Source organism: Pecten maximus, chromosome 3 (assembly GCF_902652985.1).
Source record: "Pecten maximus chromosome 3, xPecMax1.1, whole genome shotgun sequence".
Taxonomy (NCBI): domain Eukaryota; kingdom Metazoa; phylum Mollusca; class Bivalvia; order Pectinida; family Pectinidae; genus Pecten; species Pecten maximus.
Window position 1 is genome coordinate 16,949,745 of NC_047017.1, and position 21,906 is coordinate 16,971,650.

Below are 21,906 nucleotides of genomic sequence, written 5' to 3' on the forward strand. Positions count from 1 at the left end.
GATCAACCTTACACAGTACATGTACCTATACGATGGAGGGTACACAAGTTTTTTTTAAGTAAAAAACAAAGGACTAAATTTGTAATTTATGTACAATATTTTAATTATGATTCGATGGTTTTGTAAGTCAAAAACAGAAGATGGTATGAATACAATTGAATAAATTAAGTCTTGTACAAATTCAAGATATGATGACCTGTGGACAAAATATCTAATATTCCATTTGTTACCAGAAACGTATAAAAATCTTATTAATAATACTTTGCTGAAACAAATTTAAATCTTGTCTATATACAATTTGATTTTACTTGTTAAACACATGGCTAAGATTGTACACAAAAGAAAACGAACAATGACAGACCTGTTTTGGTTTTAATATGGATAACAAACTAAAGTAAAAAAAAAAAAAAAAAAAAAAATATGATTTTCAACTTCACTCAATGACATGAAATTTTGAAGAGAAATCCAAGACAAACTAACGCTGTTTGTATTTCCAGTTCAAATTCAAAAGTGGAAATCTTACATACAAATGCACCAATTAGCTGAACTGCTTTTGACCAAAAAATGAAAATATGACTTGATGAATCCATGAGAGAGAACATACGAGATGAACAGATGTGAATGTATTCCACTAGACCTAGATTTCTGACACGGCATTGCCAGGGGCACATAACTCCATATCTGAGAACAAAAAGGTTTCAAACTGGACAGTTATCTTTTCTTTTCATATCTATCTGTAAATGTGGAACAACAAATCCAGCAGTTTCAAATAATTATCTTTAAATTGGACCCTTTTTTATCAGAATATCTTAGCATTAAACTAAAAAGAACGCTCTAAAGAAAGAAGTAACTGGTTTGTTGACAGTACTTTAGCAGCAAACAGTTTAACATCTACAGTATATATATTATTTTGAAGGATTTCCTGCATCTCGCATATACATAAAACATTGCAAATAATAATTTCCAGATATATGCCAAACACGATTGGTGTATGAAGTAGTATCCTACATGGTAAGAATAGAGCTGTTATTCAGTAACATTATAGATTTGTGAGACGTTCAATACTAGGATGGATTGGTGATGTATCTATTTACATGTACTAGAGTTTTAGTACTGGGTAGCATACAAAAATAATGACAGGTGATTTTTCATAAGCGATCCCTCGGTCTACAATTAAATACTACCATGGTGCCTTTCATTCTCCACTCATATAATCAACAATAACCTGTACAAATGGGCAACATTTATGGCTGGTGAACTCAGCAGACCACAGATCTGTCTCAGCTGCCACGATCGGGTGAACACTCTCGCATGTATTGACCAAAGGAACAATGCTATCTCTCAAATCTCGAGCAAAATCTAACACAATTTTTAAACCGTACTTCACTGCATTAAATTATGCAAACATGTACACAAATATTATCAAACAGTATTTCACAGGGGTGATCTGGGTATTCAAGATAACCCAATATACCCAAGGGCATTTCATTGCATGTTTTAGGAAAATTGCCCTTGTGACCTTCAAGTGTCACTTCCTATTTATGAAAACCATATTTATTTTAGAGAGATCTTATCAAAGATGAACACAAAAAGTATGTAGTAATCATCAAACTTAATTTTTTTATGACAATTGTTGACAGCACCAGCTGTTGAAACCAAACACACACACACGCACACTCAACAGACAGCTGTGTCTAACCAACCCCAACAAAATATACAGGAAGTACCCCAACCCAAAACCGGCATACGGTCACCCCACCAGCCCTAATCCCCCTCCCCCACAGTAAATTCCCACCCCCTGTAGAGTTGCTGGCCAACAAGACCTTAGTGACACTCGATCCTCCCTTATTCCGCACACCCTGCTAGCCTACAACCGTTGTGCCAGGAGTATTACTCAGACACGGACCGCCCTTGGGACATGTCCGATGTACAATAATCATCGTAACAACCCTACTTTTCCACATATCAGTCTTGTGAAAAAATATCTATTACATAAATGTTAGTACTTTTTTATCTCTGAACGCTACTGTCCATTGAAATGAGAATCAGTCTACCATTTGAGCACTATGTGGAGAACAGGTGCCCTGCCATCGCTAGTGGCTTTCCACACTGACACAACAGGTGACTAGAGTTTAGTCGAGGACTACGATGTCAGACTCAGCTCCTCCCATTGCTGGCTTGATCAGCATGTTTTTCCAGGGATTTCGTGCTGTTCGTTTGAAATCTTGTGAGCTCCATTGCTTCCTTATTTTCCTGTGAGAAAAAAAATTAAAACAGCCATTTAGTGTACAGATTTTGAAATTACAGAGACAACACAAAAAACCACAACAAGTCCAACCCAAAACCACAACTAAACAAAACGTATTAAATGTGATGTTAATATCAACCCCAAATCTATTAGTAGTAGTCACTGTTTAAACTGTTAAATCAATCTCAGACGAGATGGTACTGTTTATGAATACAATATGGCTAGAATTACTAGTGTCAAACCAAATGCAATGTCAGTTATGCAAACAGAAAACATTGTTATTTTCAAAAAAAAATAGTACACGAAGTAATTATCAGATAGAGGAAAGAGTGAGTTTTTTTTTTCCAAAGTTCTGTGATTGAATTAAAAAATTAATGAATTGAAATGTTGAAAGAGAAGAAACCAATTTGTAATACCTGGTGGCGTCAGTAGCCACAAAGTATACATCATCGGGAGCATCTATCCAGTTTATCATGTGCATCTTCATTCCTTTTGACACTGGTACCTTGCCACGCCCATTCATATTGTGGTTCAGTACACTACCCCTCTGAAAATATATAATTATTTGAAAATTTAATTGCTTACAAAATCTGGCCAATTCTATTTTGTTTCCCATCTTTCCATTACAATAGCAGAAAAAAAACCCTGTTTAAATGCTTTAGAGAGCCCGCTGTGTGGTTACTTTGTAATAAATTTGTAATTTAACTTCCCAAAGATAACCCCAGGATAACGAACAATAACCCCACTTGTGACCTAATTTGTGATATGTCATGCAAAAAATAACAAAAATAAAGTTAACAACAGAGAAGTATAGGAACCAGGCAATACATGATAGTTAGTGGGTTGGAAGTGATTACATTACAACAGGGTTTTAAATAGTGTACTGGGCACTCCCAGCCATAGCAATTACCATATTGTGTGACCTCATAGCTGAGCCGATCTGACGGATGACTCCCATGGACGGCCGCTTGGAGGGTGGTCCTAGTCAACACAGAAACAACAACAAATCAGACATGCAAAACACCCACCACCTCAAACTCAATAACTGACGGCCAATTCCTCTAACGATCAGGTACCTTGAGACGACTGGAAAAAATTTCATTTTGTCAATTCATCGAATCTCTCTTGATCTACAAGGCCAGAATTTATCTCTTTTTAAGTCTGAAATCAATTATTATCAGTGGTTTACCTATCAAATACTGTCCCTAAAACTACATTTTTGAATTATGATGTTTATATCTCTACCAATTTTCCATATACAACACGTTACTTCAGTCAAAGGTTAATTAATATGAGAGTATCAGAACACCTTGGTATGTTAATTCCAAATGAAAATGTTCAAACTGCATCATTCCTGTCTAACAATATTTATAGCGAATTTCCATGTGCAATGGTATATTAACATTTTAAATCACAACTTTAAAATTGCTTATTACAGACAAACTGATATAAGAACCTACTCTACATGTTCGTAAGTATACAACAAGCAATCAGAAGATTTTACTCCTAATTGAGATAAAGATTGGTAAACTCAGTTAAGACAGATGGTCTCTCAAACTTTACTCATAAGACAGATGGTCTCTCAAACTTTACACAAAGTAAGATTTCCCTATAGATGTGTCTCAATTAACCTCCTTTTTGATAGTTCCTAGTGAACTCTGAACACACTCGCCACCCCCCAAAACATGCAATAAAAGCTATCCGGCTCCAAGAAACCAATGTTTAAATAAGGACCAAGATTCTGGAATTCAAATTTTACTCGGATCTAGAATTCAAATTTTATCTAGTCTGTAAATTTGTGATCAAACATATTTGGGTTAAGATGAACAAAATCCCTTGTGAAAGATTAGTGATGAACTCCAAGTTAACAACAGGTGAAACATGTAGATGATACATACCATCAATACCATTACTCTGTTCATAGCCCCGCTTCTTCATGATTGACGGAGACCCACTGATCAGCATGGACGAGGGTTCCACTTCAACAGTCTTAGGCTCTGCCAAGGAGTAAATAAAACATGTCATTACCGTCACGTAGTTAGATTTTATTTACACAAATTTTTTAAGCCCATATGTCATGAGCCCCAAAATTGGCCCTAAATTTGAATAATTTTGAATCCTCACCACTTTTCCAGTCATGTTTGGTGATATTAGATTGTCGGTTATTTAGAAACAGTTTTAAAGAAATGGTTAAAGGACTAACAATTATGTTGCAGTATTGTACTCTAATAAATTCACTCTGGTTCTTCTAACCAGTTGCAGCAATAATGGATGCCTTTTAATTTTATACATTATTTTTTTTTAACCCCAAAAAATTGAATTTTCTTTTTTTTTCCGCCTTTCTCCACGAGATTCTGTTCAGAAAGGTATTTTCAGGAGCAATGAAACGTTTTGTGAATTAAGTAGATAGATAAACATTCGTGTAGTTGATCAATTTTACAATATAACCCATCAGCTGGCTACATATTATTTGACTGTCTATCGTGCGAAAATTTAACCCAAGGTTCATAGCAGCGACACCTGATGAATCTGGATCTATCGATCCAGTATGTACTCACCGATAGGTCTTGGTTGAGATAACGACACTGGAAAGTACAGCTTGGTTGGTTTGCTGTGGTCCGAATCCGATTTATTCAGTAGTGCCGGTTTTTCCATCTTGATGTTGATACCCAGTCGTGCCACGACTGGATCTAGTGTGGCAGGCTTCCTTGGTTCAATATTAGGCTCGTAATTACCGACCTCTGCAAGTCGTAATTGACCTGGAAAATAAACATGCCTGCCTTAGTATCCACAATCTGCTGAATACTATACAAGATACACAATCTATGGGACAACTATAGAAATTAATAACTTGTTTCTATGGTGTGTGAGGAAATGTAGTTTATCTTGTGATACTGTTTGAATTAAATCATTTCTTTTTGGTAGTGCTTCTTTCTAAAGCTGGAATCCTTCCGTTGGATATATATTTACTGGAATAGTTGTTTATAACTTGGTCCATGATCTCATCAAAATTATAAGTCTTTCGTTTCCACTCGTCAGCATAGTCTTTTTTAGCAGAGGTGCTATTTCTGATTTCACTTGGTGACTAAGATTTAGCAGTATCGTTCTTAGGCAGATAGTAGTCATTGGAATCAAAAAGGTCAGATTGCTGTTTTATTTTCATCAGATATTTTCATTAGAAGTACAAATGTTCTTCATGTGAATAGAGACATCCACTTAATATTGTAAAATGTTGTCATTTTCAAAAGTTCAAATTATCACAATTTCCTAAAAAATTTAAAGATATATTTTGTTTTGGCATCATTATGAAACTGACCAGTTTTTTCAGTTTCATTTACAAGGCATTTCTTTTAAGAGATTTTATTCTGTCCTCAAAATTCAAAATTATCAAAATATCTCGCACTTCAAACCTGAACAGTAAAACAACTTTGATACTTACATTCTTGTTTGATAGCTGCTATGTTAATTGGTGTGAACGGTGACCTGGCCGCTCGACGTGACCTAAGGATATCCCGACAAAGTCGCCGTGATATTCTGGTTAGTGATGTAGTGATGAGACAGAATGCTGCCCTCGTCTTCATCACAGGCCGTGGACTGCCAGCGCTCACCACTAGGCCATGTGCTGTGGCTAAATGTCGCGCCAAGTGAGCCTTCAAGCGGAACTCCTGCACATAAAATCATAATTGAAGTTGAAAGGAATGTGATTTCATCAAATGAAAATGCGAACGAAAAGAAAGTAAGTTTTTTTGCAGTTTTTTGCATTTATCCAAATCGATGTTAATTGATGAAAATTACTTCTGTAGTTCACTTCTTAGTGGTTTATGATTTAATGATGTCTTTTTGTGCAAGTAAGTTACAGTCAACTCTGCTTTTATATAATATTTTGGGGGTTCCACGAAGAACACTTTATTTCCAAAGTGCTTTATTCCCAATCCCAAGCAAATAAGGTCTATACCCCCATCCCCCACATGGATTTCTCAAAGTTGATTTATCATCTCTATAAAATTTATATGTAACATTGTTATCCCTACATACTGTATCCAATACTTGTATTTCTAGTGGCTGTATCTAACACACGTCAGTAACAGGGCTATATAAACTAGATACCTACCTTACCACATCCAGCTATTGTACATCGGTGCATCCGTATCATGTTGAATTGTGCAATACGCTCTGTAATAGATTAAACATAATTATTTTAACAACTTTCACAAGTGGCCAGTGTCAAATAAACTTTTACTTTCACTTTAATTTTGAAGATTCAACATACGAGTGATAATGATCATCTATAGAAGGTATCTTACCTTGCCTCTGAGTAGGGGCTGGTCGTTCACCATCTGTAAATAATAGATACACAAATAAATAAAACCTTTAATATTAAATATCAACACAGGAATCCAAATTTAAGAAATCTCACAACTTGATCCATTATTGTGGGTTTTTTGACTGAAGTAATATTGATATAAATACCCATTAAACAGTGATGAACTGATGTGACATACTGTCAGACTGTTACTAATTCTAAACTTCATTTGCTTGGCCCATCAAATAGTGAGATAAGGCAGGCTTAGATAAAAATAGCATGGCATCCTATGTGACAGTAAATATAAATTAAAGTGATTAAACAACACTTCACAAAAGTAACCAGTCTCTATTTTCAGTAAGGTTTTAAAAGAACTAATGAATTGCACTAAGCAAATGGAAAGGATTATCTCCCTTAGACTGGAAGAGCTTACCTAAGCGCGTGGGCATTTTAAGTCCTCCATATTTTTTCCAGTATATCCAACATGAGGAACAAAGTCTACACTGCATATGTGCTGGGCCCCATGAGTACCACTGACTGGAGTGGCCAGCTGCAACAAATTACATATTCATAATGTATTGAATATTATGCAAATATTGAATACAGTTCATCTTTGTTGTACTTTTTCATCAAAATTTGCAATTTAACGAAATGTTGATCTAAAAGAACTCTTAATTTTCTATGCAAAAAGGCACAAGCTTATAAAGACAAACATTACAAGTTCGATAAACTTCATAACCATAGTCATATATCATAGTTTTAGGAACTTTTTTCAATTACAACTAGAAACATTTATTCAGTGTTTCAAAGGCAGAATACGGACAGAAGACAGATTTAAGATGATTCACAGCAAAACAAAGCACTAATAGCAGTAGAAATACCCACCATAACAGCTCTCACAAGCTCGCCCAGATACTTGACCATCTTCACCATTCATCTTCCCACTGATTGCTGCTGGGTTTGGCTTATTGCTGCAAATGTTCAAAACAATCATTAATAGTCATCCATCACTTTCATGAAATTACTCATTATATTGCTCGCAATGTTCCTCTGTATGACAATTATTATTACAACTACTTTCTTTTTAAATAGGCTATTTTTTTCAATGCTATGAATATCAAAAGTCTTACACTTCTGACAGATTAAATTTCCTCTTACTAAATAAATCTACAATTTAATAAAGTGAAGTCTACCTTTAATACTAATTTAAAGGAAGGTATATAATACTTACTAATTAGGAATGTACACCTGTTTTAACTTGCTCTCTGCCTCGGCTGCTTTTATTCTTTTCTAAAGAAAGACAAAACCATAAAACAATGAAATTATATTAAACCCAATTCTGTAGAACAATTGCTTGAATTAGACTTAAAAACATTATCTAGACATCAAACTGCAATAAAGACGAATAAAAGGCTATCAGCTATCAGTACAACTATAAATATACTGATTTTGACACACTCAAATTTTAGCAGATTAGAGGAGAAACCTTCAATTATGTGCGAGTATAACACTAACTACCGATCCTCACTGAGTCGAGCAGTGGAAAGACAACATTTCTGTTTTAGTCTTAAAATGTGTAGGTATTCTCATCTGATTTTACAATGTGTAGGTATTCTCATCTGATTTTACAATGTGTAGGTATTCTCATCTGATTTTACAATGTGTAGGTATTCTCATCTGATTTTACAATGTGTAGGTATTCTCATCTGATTTTACATTGTGTAGATTTTTTCATGCGATTTTCTGAATCACCTATAGCGATCACTTACCTGTTGTACATATCTGTCTGTCGTTTTCCACATGTAGTAATACTCTACAATACTTTTCAAAGATTTCCATGGCAACTGAAACAAAACAGTCGTGTTTCATGAAATAGCTGCCTGAATAAAATATACAACAAAGTAAAATGTTGTGCAGGAATCAATCGAATAAACTAATGCACATAATGCAGCTGAGCTCATCAAGGGAGAGATGGATAAGCATGAACCATCACCAACTTTTTAAGTGCTTCATTCCGATTTTAGAGCTTCTGTGTTTCCTTATTTCGTTATCTTAAATACAAGACCGCAAAATTTTTAATTGATTGATGAAAAAAAGAAAGCATAATAAGGAATAAAGGAGTTTCCAATCTTAAAATTACTATCAAATGTTATCACCAACAACAAGAAGTAACTCTTGTTTTACTTTGAACTGAATGAGATATACAAATCTGAACTTACAAAGTCTTGCCTAATATCATTGAAATCTTTTCCATATTTGTCCAACGCTTCCTCAAACAGATTGGCCTCTGATGCAGACCATTCTTCCATTTCATCACGACACAGCACAGGGCCACCAGATGGAACCATGCTCGTCACAGCTTTGGCAATCTCATAGCGGGCTTTGTGTAGTGTGTCCATAGCATGGAACTGCACAAGAATCATGAATGGAAATTGGTGAAATTGTAAACATTCACAAACACACATGATTTTTTTTTATTATAATTATTATTTCTTAATACACACAAGAAGTGGTGATGATGTTTTTGTGTTTGAAGCAAATTTGTGCTGTGTCAAGACAAGTCAGACATATCTTTCGAGGAATGTTTTCATATAAATTCTCTCCTTAACCAAGTTCAACTGAATTGGATGCTGTATTATGCAATTTCGTTAGAATCTAATTGAAATGGCTAAAATCATCAAAATTAAACTTCCACAAAGTTATTACTAATACAAATGTAAGAATATAAAACATTCAAACTGATTTTCTGTAAATTCACAATACAAGCATCTGACTTACCAGAGTGATGTCCCTTGAGGCTGCTGCGGCACTCATATGCAGACTAGGTTGTCTCACAGTACTTGTACAGTCCAAAGCACGCGCAAATGTACCTACAGATCTGTCAACACAAAGTTCAAGCTACAATAAGTGTGTATACACAACTATAATAACACAACACAGAAAACACAGCAAAAAGACGGATTTTAAGTTTTATACTTGTGTCTAATCTCATTTGTGTTTTGACAAATAAAATATGTTTAAATCAAAACTAGTGTTAAAACTTTCCTAAAAACAGCACGCTTACACCATTTATGAAATACAGTACAAAAGTAGCTGGAGATAAAAGAAATATAAATATCTTCCAATTCTCACCTTGATACTATTAGAAATTGATCAATTTGTCGGTCATTTAAAACATTGTTTGGATCCCATATAAGTTCCTCTAAATCCTCCATTTTACGGTCATCTTCTTCCATTGCTGTTGAAAGAGAAAATCAAAATTATCATTACACAATATTGCAATTTCCAAAACAAGCAAAAATTTTTTTGAAAATAAATAACTATTTTATAGGCATGTTAAACGGTAACTACATATATTACAATAAATCACTCGGATACGAAATTTGATTGTAATGTATATGTTCAGGAATGCGATTCCATAGCAACAGGTAAACTAAATTGTGCAGAGACATGGTTTGGGACTTCGGTAATGTGAAGTTCGAACCTGCAGCATTCTACCATTTTATGACTTTGAGAAGTTGACACATACCATTCTTGAGCAGTTCTGTTATGTCAGCCTGGTACCGTCCTCCAACCCTGATTTCACCTTTATCTGCCAATAATGTCCTTTGTGATGGATCATATACCAGCGAGTAGAAGAATGTGTCCTGTAATGTCAAGTCATGGTATTTATAGTCTAACAAGCAACAACAACACTCAAATCTAGGCAGAAATCTACAATTTTTAGAAATTTATTTTTAACAATACTTCTCCAACACAATGAAAAACAAAATGAAAATATTTATTTGCTTTATCAACAAATGTACATTTTTTACTTTATCATTGTTTGCACTCGGTATCTCATTCATGTTCTTTTCAGATCAAATGTAGTCCCTCCATACACTTTGAATGAAAACAAGCATGCTGGGTATTGCTGAAGTGGACAGGCAGACGGGGAGAAAACATAGCCCCCCCCCCCCCCCCCTTCTTGGTTCACCGGTAGGGAACTTATAGGTAGGGTCCCCTTTCTATGCTTCATAAAGGTATATAGAGACAATTTCAACATAAATTCTACTTTCGATGAATAACTGTGATATAATATAGGCTGACCTCTTTGTTTAGGTAGGAGAGAAGGGACTCTGTCTCGTTCAGTAGTGTCACCACACACTTGCCACGTATATGTGTGGCTGGTAGAGTCTCCACCTGACGTGACAGGAACAGCTCTCGATGCTTTAGTTGGTGTTTCTGTTTGTCTGTTATGTCATCGACCCGAGCCTCGAGTTCGGTGTCATCAAGGGTGGCTGTAAACATAGGCATGAAGTTTTCATTATCATTACCTGTAAGATAAAAATTCATATGGTAATATAACCCTACGGAACAAAAGAACAAGATAAGTTTGATTTTCATATGTCTCTATATGTATTAATGTACTTAACATATTTATTCTCAAATAAGCTTCCTCTCCTAGTGTAAAAGTTTAGTATTGTATTCATCCTCAAATAAGCCCAATCCATTAGTGTAAAAGTTAAGTACCCTGTTTATCCTCAAATAAGCCTAGCCTTCTCCCCTACTGTAAAAATCAAATACTGTACTGTGTTTATCTTCAAATAACCACCCTCCCCTAGTTCAATCCTCAAGTACCATATTTATCCTCAAATAAACCCCCTCTCCTAGTGTTATAATATTGTATTTATCCTCAAATAAGCCCTTTCTCCTTGTGCAAATGTTTATTACCCTCAAATAAGCCTCCTCCCCTTATGAAAAAGTTCAGTACCATAATCATCCTCAAATATGCCCCCTTTCCTAATGCAAAAGTTAATTACTGTATTTATCCTCAAATTTGCCTCCACGCCTACTGTATAGCGCAAAACTTTAGTATTAAAGTTTGAGGAGGGCTAATTGATGATTCAACAAACATAAAGGGGGCTTATTTGTGGGTGGCTACAACCAATAAATATGGTAGTATGCTGCATCAATGAGTTATTCCTTCGTTTCTTAAAATCAATTTACAAACACATTGCAACTCAATAAAGTATAATTGGAATGGTTCATGCATTTTGAAACATTTTTTGTCATACCAGGACAAGTGAATTCACATGATTTTAACCAGCATCATTTTCTCATTGAAGTTCATTAGAAACCAACTGGGTGAAATGGTCCTTTGTTAAACAAGATCCACAACTTGCAGACTTCAATAACATTACACATTTAAATATACCACCTTAAAACAACATAGAAGTGATAGTTTCACTGTGATTTTAAAAACAACTAATTAATCAAATTAACATTTCAACCCCTCAGGGTGACATTAAATATCTTTCACCCACATAGTATATATATAATATCTGTACAACAAATACACAATTGTACAACATTTATGAAATTATAAACCTGATAATTTATTGGCCCAAAATACATGCAAATCAATATAAAATCACCAGTCGAACTCAGGACTTGTTTGAAGCTGATGGAAACTGCAACAACATTCTCCTTGGTTCTATGATCTTTTTACCACTAATATTTTACCATTAATGTACAGGCTTTTTCTGTGGGCTTTTGGGGGCCATTAATGAACCCCATTTGTAATTGATAATATTTCATATTGAAGCCAAATTCCCAAAACTTGGGAGTTTACTCCTGAAAAGTCTTTCCCATTCACCAATTTTTTTCCCAAATTGAGACAAAAAGGCCCTATCCCAAACCAGTGAGAAAAAGCCTTGATGTAAAGCATTTCCAAACGTATTTTTAAAAAGTTCAGATTAATTACAAGCCATCAATTGGTACAAGTAGTACTCAGATAAAAAAATTAGACATGCACACATGTAACTAAAAGGGTAAATGGCCACAAAATTTGAACTTGCTTGTTCCTCCTGAATTTTGTGTATAACAAATGTTATCATGGCAAGATTCTACCAGGAAATGTAATTCACAAGCGTAAAATGTTAAGCTAAACACAGGAGTCAAGACAATACAAATGACCTCTTCTTTAAACAGTGAATCAAAAATATTTTTCCTGAAAATGGATCCACTGGTACCAATATTCTGATTTCAAAATGTATTTGTAAGCTCCTTTTCTTTCATCATCATGCCTGTCATAAATTAACTTTGACTACACATTTTGTATTGAAAGTGATGGAATGTACATTTCAAGAAGCAATATCCACTTTCAGACTATATATCAACTTCAATGCCATAATGTTAGTGTTCCTCATTGGTTAGATAGTCCTAATCCATAAAAATCGACTCAACAAAAGTCAATAAACACCTAAATGTCATTAATACGATTATTCTATGACTGGACATCAATGTTCATATGCAGTAGCTCCTAACTACCAGAAACGGTCACAAGCTATGGAACTGGCATCTACACTAATAAAGGCATTTGTTGGATGCAATATTTAGCTTGGTTATGTGTTACAATTAAATTTCTTTTTATATGACAAATATAGCAACAATTATGAAAGTTCTTATAAACCTATAAAATTGCCAACAATATATATGTGGATGTACAGTTAAGTTTAAAATATGTATAGTGGACATCATGTAGTATATATGGCACTTAACTAGTCCAGTAAGCAAAATATGACCTATTACATGATATTTGTCCCAATGACACTCTCTTTTTTTTAGATGATTTACTCCAAAATTCACCATATTTCTTTTCCATATTCTATATTGTCCAGAAGTTCATGTTTTCTAGCTGATTTTGCGAGCTGATTGTCTCCCTTTGCTCATATTCTCATTCAGGGTAAATTAAACAAAAAGATATTTCCATCTAGAAAACCCCAAGGTCTAAATACTATGGCCAAATGCATCTGCTTGTGATATTTTAGCTTTTCCATATATGTTTCGGACAGATGGATGTATAGATTGATTTTTACCAATCTGTTAACTATATCTGCATTGTAATCATCCAAATAATTTTGGACAAAGGATCAAAGCTCTATATAGAAGGACATAAAACTGAATTTCGTTACGTGATACTCTGCCTTTCCAAATTCTCAGGTAAGATTAGCAAACAGAGACAGAATACCTGTTGCAAAAAGTTTTTCTGCTGACAAACTTCGGCACAGGAAAATTAACAAATGATTCAGGACACTTTGCTTTACTATACTGAGTAAATTGGGTAATTCACCATTATAACAAGTTAGATAATTTTAGGTGGTAGAGTAAGGGAGTTATGTGGTTGACATCTTTCATATAAAAGGGCCAAGCTTTGTTGACAGCTAGGCACCTGTACCAGACCCTGTTCTTTATCATTTCACCTTCTCGAGGCTAACAAGGTATAGCAGGTATGATGGCTGTAGGTAAAAATAGCAAGACTAAAACCATGCTCTGGAAGAACACTTCGACATAAGAAATAAACTGGAAAATGACTGTAAGACATGAATGCTCAAACTGTCACTTGACATCCGTAGTTTGGTGAGGATCGCTGCATCAGCAGTTCCAGAGATTAGCTAGTTACATTGCATCTTATCGGGAAAGAATGGAACACGAGTAACACTATAACTATATGCCCTCCCCCCCCCCCCCCTCCCCTCTCCATTTCATGGCGGGGCACATATAACATATGATATATGACAGTCAAAATACAATGTTCTGATCAAATTTACTTAAGGTACTTTGCACTTAATTTGAAATTGTAACCACATAACGTTGAAGAATGAAGGTATAAGTTGGATGAAAAATATGCTGAAATCGATCCAGTCTGACAGTGTAAATTATACACCCTTTAAGTTTTATTATACATCCTATCAGTATCTGTAACAGGATTCTAATGAAATATTGCCCTATCTGTCTTACTTCTCATAATCAAGTTATTACATTGGATTACTGACCAGTTTTATCTCTATTGTTTAATGTTATCAATATTATCTACAGGTTGCTTGTAAACTGGTAATATCTATCAATTAAATCAATTTTTTTCAATTTTTTTTTCAAAAGCTGTTATTAATTATATACTGTATATCTTTTGAACGAGTTGATTTTAGAATAAATACTTCACTATAGAAATAAGTTATTCGGAACTCCAAGGGACTGAGGAAAATTACATCGCTTGGCCATCACCAACGTCTATCTTAAATAGTACTTTAGTACTGAACTCAAAATAAGTAAAGTATTATAAGAATTCATCTTTTTGTTCACCAACCACAAAAGTTCTCTATTTTTATGAGACTTTTTCCGCAGGTTCTCTTTTTACTAGAAGATTTTCTTTCGTATTTTGTTTCAAACAATTTTCAACGACATACACAAGTGTCGTTGTGTCAATTGTTGCTTCACAAAGTTTCTGTTAAAAAACATAAAATAAGGGAAGCATATATTAAGACAACATCTGTTATAACAACACCAAAATAGTTTACTATAAAAATTAGTGCAAGGGAAAAGGATTCATCATAGCTAGTTTTGTTTACATGCATAGAAGGTAGCTAAATTATTTCGACTTACTCAGAGTGTCAGACGGTCTCAATTTACCCTCTCCAGAACCTGAGTTGAACAAAAATTTTCAAATATTTATCAATCAAATTCAGAATATTGATGAGTATATCTGCAAATCGAACCCATCACCAATACGAGAAGTTCAGAAGTTCAAGATCTCCAAGTTGGCATGGATTTCTTATCGAAATTCTTGTCATTTTAAATATTTTTGCAACATTGGTTGAAGCAAATTACTGACAAAAATTTACCTAAAATGAAACATTTTATATTATTAACACTCCAGTTAGGATTTGGAAAATATTTTTACTATGCCTATTTCATCAGTCATTATCATATTTCTCAAAAAGATATAAAATGTTATTTTGCCAAGGCGCCCAGGGTTCTACTAACTAACTACATCTAGATATTGGGATCATCCCTCCAAACAGAAGAGTTTTCTTCCAAGTAATATTGAATTTCTTCCCATAAATAAATCTGCATGCTTCCATATTGGCCAACAACAGTGATTACAAGTTGATGCAACTTATTTCGTACTTCTTATTAAATATATTAAAACGTAAATGTAGCCATTGGTCATGATTCTTGGGGACCCATTTCTGTTGAAAAGTGTTGTGAAGCGACATATTGGTCCCTGATGTTTTCATATTTCTATATATTTTCAAAACTTATAATTCCTAATAAAACATAAATCATTTGAAAAGTAAAATAGAAAATGCAAAGCCACCCAACACAAAAGACTCTCGGAAATTGCTTTTTTTTTTTATAAAGTATTAAAAATAAATCCGACTAAAATAAAACATTTCAGTACAATACAATCAGACATATTAGTCCACCAGAATGTATTATTCAAACCAGAAAATCTAAAAAATAAGTAACTTATTTAAAGTTATATAATCAAAAGTTATAGAGTAACTCATTCTACCAATACACAGCATACATAATCATTTTTACTGTTAAGTATCTTAAAAAAAAATTGAGAAATAAAATACAATACAAGAAAACAGAACTATCAATAAAAAAATAAATTCTTACTAGCAAACACATTTGTGTTATAATAATATTTCAGAACACACAACTGTTAATTTCAATCATTGTGAAACAGCGACTTTTTGTGTGGTCAATAATACAATATAAATTCATATAATTTCACATTTAATCATAAAGATTAATATTCTCTGATATATTTTTTTTTAGCTTTTCATCTTTGATAATTTTTGGGAAATTTAAATGACATTCAAACTGTGAAGAAACATCTGAAAGGCGCCAATTTAACATGCCATAGTATATTAGCTATTTACGACAATATATTTGAATTATAACAGAAAAAATACCACAAGTGAGAAAATAAAGCAATCAGTAAATTATCCTATCTGTTTTGGTATTTTGGGTTTGTTACTTTTCATCTTCTATGCAGAAATATCAAAATATAGCAAATGACAAGATGAATATTCATAATGAAATTCTTCTCCACAGGTGCCTTTCTAACTCAAATACTAAGCATAAATATCCTATTCATTTGTCAAAAAATTGTAAATTTATTAAGTATATTACCGTAGAAGGTTAAACAAATGACTGTCAAATACATTTATTGTGAAAATAGACTGAAAATCCCTTTTGTAAAATGTTGTTTACATTTTGTAGAGAGCAACACCCTAACTGTATGAATGAACTGTCTTCCACCAATCAAATGCAAGCAGAGCCGGACTATTTCCACTCTAGTAGTAAAATCCACGTGTTTGTGTTGTGTTTACTACATGCTTGTACAATTTCAATGTTTTGAATGCATTTCTGTGTGATTTCTGTCCAGTCGGAGTGGCATAACCGATGCCTTCCAATGCCGACCCCCACCACCCATCGCCACTGTCCCCGACACACGCGTGCCATCAGTCTCCGACAGGGAAATACACAATCAACCACTTACTTTGATGTTTGTCCGCAAGTAACGTGAGGGAGCTTGAGATGTCTCTCCTCCGGTAAAAACACATAACTTTTGCTTCCACATTGCCATTTGGGGTCTGAAATATAAATCGTGTCTGAATGTAATCGAGCCATCATGACGACATGTGTAATCAGTAACATACTTCACGGAATCGAAACCCTTCCGTACCTCACACTTAACCCCTTTATGTGGGCCCCATTGTGAATTTCGAGAAATTCCAATTATTTAACAAAAGTTGCAATATAGTATATATCACTTACCTTATTAAGTTCTTCAATCCGTCTGATTTGATACGGCGTTGTTGAAGATGTTTCGAAAAAGACATAATCTGCAGACAGAACAAAAAAGGTCTTTGTGTGAACACCGGCCGATATAATAGTCCGCAAACAAAAAATAGTCCACACAACCGTATTTCACCTATTTAAGTAAGATTTAGACAAACGAATTTTGTGGAGAATGATGGCCAGTGGTCTCATAAAAAAGACTGCCATAAAATTTCAATACATTGTACAAGAAACTTTTCTGAAATTCGAAGTAGAAAATTTACTTTGATCATTAAGACCGCATCACAACCTCCCCTTGAGGCCCTCACCTTCGTAAATAACTTTGTGTCCAAAATATAACAATTATTATTATATGTATACCTAAATTTCCTACAGAAACTCATCTTAACAATACAAAAACATTTACTTAGTACGAAATATGTAGCTCTTGTAATCTGATTAAAACAAAAGTATTTTTAAAATGTATCACGACGCGATTAGCCGAGTGGGTCCGTCCATGCTCTCTGCACTCAAAATTTTGTGTACGTACCTCCAACTCGATACATATTTGCAGCCATTGCCGCTTTAGGGGACACAACCACTTCAAGAGTAAACTTTCGAAGTTATGTGCCAATATCCGGAAAAATCCGAACTCCACGACAACGTTGTAGTGTCCAGCGTAGTCACCCCTAGACGACAGGATCATGGAGTCGCCATTTCTCGGGCTTATATCTGTCTTCCTCCTCTTTTCACACGTGACGTCACACGTCCTTCGGCGGCTTTTGGTTTTCACTCTAAAACACTTCGATGATGGATTTGATAGATGATAGGCATATGGGGTGTCAAAGCTCACCGCTCATAGCCCACTGACCATTGATAATAATAAAAGTGGTTAATTACAAGGTAGTAAAGAGAAACTAAAAATAATCAAATTTTATTTTTATTGATTTTTTCCTGCAAATCAATGAGATCTTACTACAAAAATCAATAATTTCTACCTACATCCGGTATTCATAATGATTTTATTTGAATCAGCAAAATTCACTTCAATGTCTATATAAGGCCGTATCACCATCAACAATAGTCACATTTTGCATAAAAATCCTGAAATTAGCAATTAGTTGACATAATAAGTAAATCTCATTTGGGACCTTTGTGTGATATCGCCAGACATGCGCCATTTGGACTGTAACGGAACTATAAAATTCCTTTCTCGTACTGTATACATAATCTTGCGCTGGAAGGGAAAAAACTCAGTAACCAGGCAACTTTGTGACGTCACGGTCAATCACTTCCATGAACTTGCGCCAGAAAATAGTTCTAGTGTAGTGTACGTGACAGCTGTTGTCCTTGGTGTGTTATGCACATCGGTGTAGTAATCGACCTGGCGTGGCCCCGATACCCCTGTTCTCCGTCCCGGCCCCCGCAGGCGTGGCCGTTATGCCTCGCTGCGTGTGCCTTCGTCTATATTTAGTGGTATTTAACAATTTTCAATAAACTTAATCTCGTATTGGTATTTAACAGGGATAAGATGAAACTATACACAATGTTGAGATGTGTTTGTCTACCGGGAAGGAAATAACACTCGACCAAGCGGCCAAATAAAGTGACACTATAAATTCGCCTGTTTCCATTTTTAACGGTTTGCGTTAAAGTATAAGAGTCTTCTGGACACATGCCAATATAAAACAATATACAGACACAGTGCTGATGCTGGCGATAACATCCAATTATCATTAAACCAAGTTGATATTACCTGCAGATGGGAATGGAAGGAACCAACCAGATTTCTACATTTACTATAGAACTTTTGGTTAGTTACACACATGCAAGATTCCTTGGATATTTATAATATTCGCTCCAGACAATGGGCGTACACATTTCACCTGATAGAGCTAATGAAGTCGTAGTTAAATACATCACGTGCCAGTGTTACACATTTCTCTTGACATTTTTAATTCACCGTTGTACAAAATTCTTATTGATCTAGTTTTGCATGAAATTACGAAAAAAAAGCGTTCATAGTATACAATATACGGACAACCAACATGTATCAATTAGCGAAGAAACTGGTAACATGGATTTTTTTACAACATATATTTTAAGAGAAAGAAATGAGAGAGAATTCACCTCCAGTTTAAACTTTTTTAACTTTTCTTTTTTGTCATAGAATTGTTTAAAAAAATCTGTGATTCAAAAGTGCATATACTTATCAAATATTCTGACAACTTTTTTTTTTTAATTTGGAGTTCATCCAGGCAATTGCGAAATAATTATGATAATGTGAGGATGTAGGTTATATAGCACAACCGATGGCTATATTAATATAACATTTTCCGTGAGACGTTTCGTCGGAGAGGATTTCAGTGGATCGAGGTGTACCGTGCATCACCTTACATAGAATTTTCATTTGTAAAATATGAACCTATATATATATTATCTTTACAATCTCATAAAAAGAATAAAATAGACTGTACTTTGTTGCAGATCAATGTTGTATATCTGTCTATATACCATGCGTATTTATTACTAGCCCGAGTTTCCTCTGGCCCTGACACCATGTCTAACACGATATGCGTAATTCTAGCTGATTGATGTTCTAGGAACAGCAGCTCATGGAAGATCTTCCCCTATAATTAGGAATCAGTTAGGTCTATATAGTAAAAAAATCAACAACAAAAAACATCTTAGAAATGTAAATGATATAATCATGCATGCTACTGGAATTTTTGATTAAAAATGGTCCAACGGATTTAGACCACGATACACAGGCAACCACTTTGAAATTTGAATATTTACCGCCTTGAACTTTGAGAGTGTTACGTGGTAGTTTGCACTGTAAAATGTATAAAACGTTAACGCAAAGCTCAAATGCCTAGCAGTTTTAACCAACTAGATTCACTTCCATGAACATGCGTCAGAAAATGGTTCATAGTTTAGTGTATGTGACAGCTATTGAGAGTGTTGGTTTGCTGGTAGTCGCAGTTTCCTGTACGGCATAAATCACAAGTAACTAGCTCTGGGTGGTCAATGAGCGTAGTGGATAGTCGATTGCGCACTCGTCTTTCACGAAGATAGCCAGCCGAGGTTCGATTTTCCTATCCCACTCCAATGGCAATACTTTTTCTACAGTTTCATTCGACCTCTCGGGTTTGGACCATCCGGACCAACTAGGCTGATTAACTTTTGATAATGCAAAAGGTAATAAAAAAAGTAAAAACAAAAAACAAACTTAATTGTGATATAAATGAAGTTCACAATTAAAGCGGGCCGGTTGAATGTTTCAATGTGTAACACTAGCAAAATTGTTTGGAGTAATTAAAAAACGGAAGAAATTATATTGTCCGGTTAACAATGACAAAAATGTCAAGTACGTTGTAACCGGTCAACCCAAATGATCCATATTTCCAACCATTTCAAGGCCATCTTACGAAAAAAAAAAATCTTTTTCTCTAGTTTTATGTCAAAACTTGATATTGTTATACTTTACATTGTTTTTTGTAATGTCAGAATATCTTTTTACAATTTATTTTCATTCTCTTATCTACCTTTATAGTCTAATCAAGCTCAAATGATATATATTCAAATATAGGGAATATAAAGAAGACACTTTCTAAATAAATTTCAGGAGCAAAGTCTTTACTGAGACTCGGAACAGCGATGACAAATCGACAACTTCAAGAAATCTGCATAGTGGTTGTTTCTATCAAGCTGGGAATGAAACACATCGCATTCGTTCTATCAGTATAATGCCGCAGTACTTTTTAGGTTTACAATTCGGCTGCAAACTATTGTGTGGACCGAAATGCTTATAAATCGTGCGACAAACAAGACAAATATCTGTATAGTGATACGTACTATGTGGAGTTATGTTGTGGTATACATAACAAAATATTCAACAAAACAATTCTCTCAATGTTTCATGAAATGAGTCTCAGAAGTTTCATAAAATCTCAAATGAAATGAAAACACATACTTTTTATGTTATAACTCAAAAAACTTGTCAGATTTTCAGCTCAAAATGTCAATGCCAAAATCAAATGGCGGTAGCCTTTTTGTTGCGCCGTTTTAATTAATGACGTAAAACCATTGTCCATATTATGACGTCACAATCGATTCCTGACCTGTGAAACAAATGAAAAACGCGCCAGTGTATGTTCATTTATTTCATGAAATTTTATGAAACTTTCGTCACGAAGTTTTGATTTTTGCTAACAGAGGCTAGCAAAAAACAACCTCGTTTCATAAAATCTAATGGGACGGTTGCTCTCCTGTAGATTCAGAAAAGTTATCTAAAGCGGGCTCAGCGCGAAGCAGCGAGAATTATAACTGGTTTACCTTCTTATGCGAAAAATGAATCTTTATATATTGAATCAGGACTTGAACTACTTTCTGATAGAAGGACCAGAAGAAAACTACAATTATTATACAAGATGAATAATAATTTGACTCCAAGCTATCTATCAAATTTATTACCTCCTCAGTAGGTTATAATAATCCGTATGTTTTAAGAAATAAGGAAAACATCAGGATTCCAAATTATCGACTTTCTGCAACACACAAATCTTTCTTACCTTCTACATTAAGTAACTGGAACTCTTAAGATGATGTTATCAAATCCCTACCGCTATCATCTTTTAAATTAGCTCTCTCCCAAAATGTTCCCAAAACTCAGCCCTGCTTCTATATAGTTATGGGGAAAGAAAATTAAATATTACACATGCTAGGCTAAGACACA

General features: G+C 34.5%; 1 protein-coding gene across 4 annotated transcripts; it reads right to left on the bottom strand.

The window, feature by feature from the left end:
• Positions 1–82: 82 nt before the first annotated feature.
• Positions 83–18,169, bottom strand: LOC117323382 (metastasis-associated protein MTA3-like). 4 transcript variants are annotated; one of them, XM_033878560.1, is made up of 21 exons: positions 17,719–18,150; positions 17,166–17,233; positions 16,888–16,981; positions 14,976–15,014; positions 10,641–10,867; positions 10,081–10,198; positions 9,684–9,789; positions 9,330–9,429; positions 8,771–8,959; positions 8,321–8,395; positions 7,783–7,841; positions 7,437–7,522; positions 6,985–7,101; positions 6,553–6,585; positions 6,360–6,421; positions 5,688–5,913; positions 4,807–5,007; positions 4,147–4,245; positions 3,159–3,229; positions 2,665–2,795; positions 83–2,253 (listed from the first exon to the last, which is right to left on the bottom strand). In XM_033878560.1, the coding sequence occupies exons 1-21, from the start codon at positions 17,744–17,746 to the stop codon at positions 2,133–2,135; spliced, it is 2,250 nt and encodes a 749-aa protein (XP_033734451.1). In that variant the 5' UTR covers positions 17,747–18,150; the 3' UTR covers positions 83–2,132. The 4 variants fall into 4 exon arrangements, with proteins under 4 accessions (XP_033734451.1, XP_033734452.1, XP_033734455.1 ...); XM_033878561.1 differs by having other exon boundaries at positions 10,641–10,831; positions 17,719–18,117; XM_033878564.1 differs by lacking the exon at positions 2,665–2,795 and having other exon boundaries at positions 17,719–18,161.
• Between the last annotated feature and the right edge of the window lie 3,737 nt (positions 18,170–21,906).